The sequence below is a fragment of the Phalaenopsis equestris genome, unplaced genomic scaffold, assembly GCF_001263595.1.
Source record: "Phalaenopsis equestris unplaced genomic scaffold, ASM126359v1 Scaffold000376, whole genome shotgun sequence".
Classification (NCBI taxonomy): Eukaryota; Viridiplantae; Streptophyta; class Magnoliopsida; order Asparagales; family Orchidaceae; genus Phalaenopsis; species Phalaenopsis equestris.
The window spans coordinates 132447-136848 of NW_018164818.1; the positions used below are offsets into that span (position 1 = coordinate 132447).

The window sequence follows — 4402 nt, forward strand, 5'->3', positions numbered from 1 at the left end:
ACCCTTGCAAGTTGCTATCGTAGTTATCGCCAAAAATTTCATCCAGATTACGACTATTATCGATAAATTATTATTGTATATTTACAATGATCAACTTTGTAACTCAATCTTCCATAATCTAAGAGAAGAATGGGCCAATATCCTTACAATTACATAGTGGATTATTTCAATGCCCCATAATTTTTTCCCTTTTCAAGAGTTTTCCACAAAAAAAATTGTCTTCTCTTCTCTTTTAACAGTGTATGTGATGGATCTTCATCTCACACTAAGATGTCAAATTATTACTATATCATTTGAATCTTCTAGCACACAATCAAAAAATTATTAATTAAACATGTGTTTATATATAAAGATTCATATATAAAAATACTTTAATATACATAACCATCAATCAAAATTTAGAAGTCATACAAATATATTTATGCAGACAAATATATTGACTATAACTTATTTGCTCTCCTTAGCCTTGAGTGAGCAATCCAAGGGCTGTTCTAGACCTTAATTTCCAGTTGACCCAACAAGGTAAAACTGGACCCTCCATGGTTGACTTTGAGTGTTACTTTGACCCTATGGGTTCATCTAGCTTATTAGCCCAATTAGTCTTTGCATAATAGAAACTAGGTTGACCAATCTAAGGCTGCTAGGGCCAAACCTATTTAATTTTAAAAAGTGACTTAGGGGCCTTGCTCAAATACTACTCAAGAAATTAATTTCAAATCAAATTTAACTCATTCATCACCTCACCAATTTAAAGAGTGTTCAGTTCATGCAAAAGGAAAAAAAAAAAAGTAAAAACCCAACTTTCAAGACACATTCAATATTCAATTCAAATTAGCAGCCCTCCAAAAAATCATGAGCACTAAAGCTTCTTTGGCGATAGCTAGCTTTTTAATGATTTCTGGCGGTAGGAAATAAATCAATAGAAAACCATGTTCAATTGAATCATATTTTTTACTCAACTTGATTAAAATATTTACAAAAAAGTTTATTTTAGAAAAAAATATATTAAAAATTGTGACTGAAAAAGAGGTTGCTAAAACCCTCCAAAACCCTTTTTTTCAGTAAGAAAAGCACTGGATATTAATACTTTATAATCCTTCACTTTCTTTCCAACCAATATGCCAAATATTAAACAATTGCAACATATAAAGCCTAACACACAAATCAGATATTCACAGCTAGATAATATCCCCTAGCAACAAAAGATAATTACTATATAAGATAAAATCCGGAAAAAAAAATCTAAGAAAGAAAAAATACAGTCTCAAAATCCATTTTTGGATCAGAGAAAAATAAAAATGAAGATCCTCTGGTATGTAGACCGGCCGGCCGGTGACCCTACTCCGGCTTTTAGCCCAGTTCATCAATGCTTGGCCTGAAACACACCCTTGTTCCGCGCAAAGAAGGCATTTTTGGGTTTGGGGATTTCGTGAATATCCATAACCTGAATCGTCCTCTGTTTTCTCGCTTTTAAACCAAACAAAACAGTAGAACAGAACCAAAGTTAAGACATTTTTAGACGCGATGCATTACTTCAATACTAATAATAAGGGATATTTACATTATAGACCTCTTGAAAATTTGATATTTAACACTAAGCCAAATATTGAGAATTTGATAAAAATGAAAAATAGTGGTTGGGGGGTTTTACCATTTTGATATTTGAGTGAGAATTTGAAAAAATTTGAAATTTGAAAAATAGATGAAAGAGGGTGATTGATTTGTAAATAGCAAGTTTCGGGAGGTCTGAATCAAATTGCCCGAAAAAAAAAATTACCATTTTGAGCTTCCTGGTAATTGTCGTGAAGCCTCTTCCTTGCTGAAGCCAACCTATCCGGGTCTAGCAAGCCATCCTTCTCCTTCATTTTCTGTCAATCAGATACCAAAAACACTTTTTTGTTAAAAAACACAATTTGATTATTCCTCTAATTACACTAAATATTACTAGTTAGAAACTTTTGATCAACCAACAATTTAGACTGATTCTATACTCCTGCCAGACCGATCAATGAGCATGAACCAATTCAAATGGAGAGTCATTAATCTAATTTATGCTATTAAATAGAAAAATAGAATCTTTACAGCTATTGCAGAGGGGGTTGAGTTGGTTGGCTTCGGTGGAGCTTCTCTGCGCAGAGCTGGTCTTGCCTTGTGTTCTACTGATTCCAAGTTATTTCTATCGTGCTGCCAGCTCCCATCTGCATAACATTTAACCGTTACTTCAGCTGAAAGAATCACTTTCATATATATATATATATATATATATATAAGTATTGACCCAGTTTGCCGGCACTTACTTTGAGCGTGCGGATTGGGCGAACAAGTCAAATCCGGAGTCTGAATTGGACAAATTGTTGTCAATAAATGAAAATTAGAATATAATTAACTAACTAGTAGGAGGAGGAGGAGAGACCTGATGTCCGTTCTGGTTGTTCTTGGCTGGCATTTGTTGGGGGGAGTCTCCATCAGCTGCGCAATCGATTCATATGAAAATTTTCATTTTTTACAAAACCAATTGTGAAGAAAAAGAAAATCTTGCATTGATTTGAATGAGTTCGACAACGCACTGATGATTGCAGGAGACGAGTTATCGTTAGCAGAATTCAATTTCACCCACTCGTCCACGGTTTCCTTCCACTTTCTGCAATGGATTACAGGCAAAGATGAGAATTTCGATTTCGGAAAAAGAATGGAGGTTGATTGAATGCTCTCACCTGACGAGCTGCTTCACAAGTCTTTTTACTTCTGATGACGGATGCTTTCGCAAACCATTCACATGCCTGCCGATATCGGTTTCCTGATTCGAAATAGAGACAGGAATCAGAAAACAGACGAGTAGTAAAGTAAATTAACTGATTTTCTAGACTTATACAACATATACCTTGAGAGATTTGAAGGTGATATCCATGTCGGCGAGATTTTGCAGCAGGCTAACCAGAGAATCTTCAGACTGTTTGACGAAATTCCTCGATCAACAACAGCACACAGATATGACCAAATTAAAATAAGAGTTATGTTTAACATACCTGATCTTGATCATCGAGAAAATCCTTGATAGCGAGAATCTTACTCTGTTCATCATCAATAGCACGATAATCCCTCTCTTCCTCCTCCTCCTCCTCCACATCCTCCTGCTCTCCTACCTCTTCTTCTTTCCCCTTCGACGCCTTACGCTCCTCGCCAGGGCTACTGCTCCGCTTGGATCGGGAGCCCACCATCTTCCCATCACAGCTCAAGCAACGGCCATCCGCCATAGAGTAAAGCCTCTCCACGATCCCATCTCTACGAGCCCTCAGCTCCCTCCCGTGCTCCGCAGCTGCGACGGCGATCGCCGTCTCGATTAGCGTCCATAGATCCACGCCTGTGCTTCTCAACACCGACCTAAGTTCCTCTGGATCCATCGTCTCCTCCTCCTACCGCCCTTCCACAACCTTAGATCCAAACAATCCTCCAATACACCTCTGTCGATTTCATCACAACATCAACCAAATCCCCCAAAAACAAAATCGATTACCGCTATCCACAACCTGGCGCTCGCCGGAGAGGGAAAACCTAGAGAAATTTATCTGCAACGAAGGGCAAAAATCCCGATCAAATCAAACTGGAGAGCATGGTTGCATTTTCTAGGTATTTTTGGTATTTTATGTTCTTAATATCTTCAGCTTCGAAATCGATTGAGGTGAAGGGCAAAGGAATGGTGGGATACAGCGGGGGTTCTGTTTATAATTTTAATATTTGTTTATTTTTAATGCTTTCCTATTTTGCGGTTTCTCGGGTGCGTTTTTTTCTTTTTGGCCCTCGCTTTTTATTTTATTTATAGTTTAAGGCGAACCTTTGGCTGACTTTTCTTCGTTGCGCGTTTTCACTCACAAAACGTGGGCTAAGAGGCGTTTATCATAATTTATTATTGCAAATTTACCTATTGTCATTAAACTCTTATGTATTTACACATCTATATCTAAACTTTAATCTCTATATTCATATCACCATGAAAGGTGTATTTTTTATTTATAATACTTGTCCATATCAAATTTTTATTATAAAATATTAATACATTTTTTAAAGTTAAATATATGATTGCTCCTAGTTAATTAAGTTCTATTTTAGGCTCGTTTGGGTAGCTTATAAGTGAAAACGCCACCGTACTGTTTGATTTGTGTGTTTTGCCCGCGGGTCGCATTTCAGGATAAACAGCTTATCCTGAAACGCACAAGCTACTAGGGACGGACCCTGGATGTCAAATCGGTTCGTTGTTCGTGAACAGCTCGTGTTCGACTCGTTAAGAAGCTCGTGTTCGACTTGTTCATTCAGTTAACGAGTTGAACACAAACAAAGATTTGTTCATTCGTGTTTGGCTCGTTTTGCCTCGAAATACTACTTATCAAATATATATATATATATA

The 4402-nt window shown here is 36.8% G+C and overlaps 1 protein-coding gene across 1 annotated transcript; it reads right to left on the bottom strand.

The window, feature by feature from the left end:
- Window positions 1-1084: 1084 nt before the first annotated feature.
- On the bottom strand, window positions 1085-3713 carry LOC110026531 (probable mediator of RNA polymerase II transcription subunit 26c). Its single transcript, XM_020727500.1, has 9 exons — window positions 3027-3713; window positions 2882-2950; window positions 2715-2797; window positions 2568-2641; window positions 2414-2469; window positions 2298-2337; window positions 2083-2198; window positions 1778-1868; window positions 1085-1467 (listed from the first exon to the last, which is right to left on the bottom strand). Exons 1-9 carry the CDS (start codon window positions 3399-3401, stop codon window positions 1364-1366), a joined length of 1008 nt encoding a protein of 335 aa, XP_020583159.1. The 5' UTR covers window positions 3402-3713; the 3' UTR covers window positions 1085-1363.
- Between the last annotated feature and the right edge of the window lie 689 nt (window positions 3714-4402).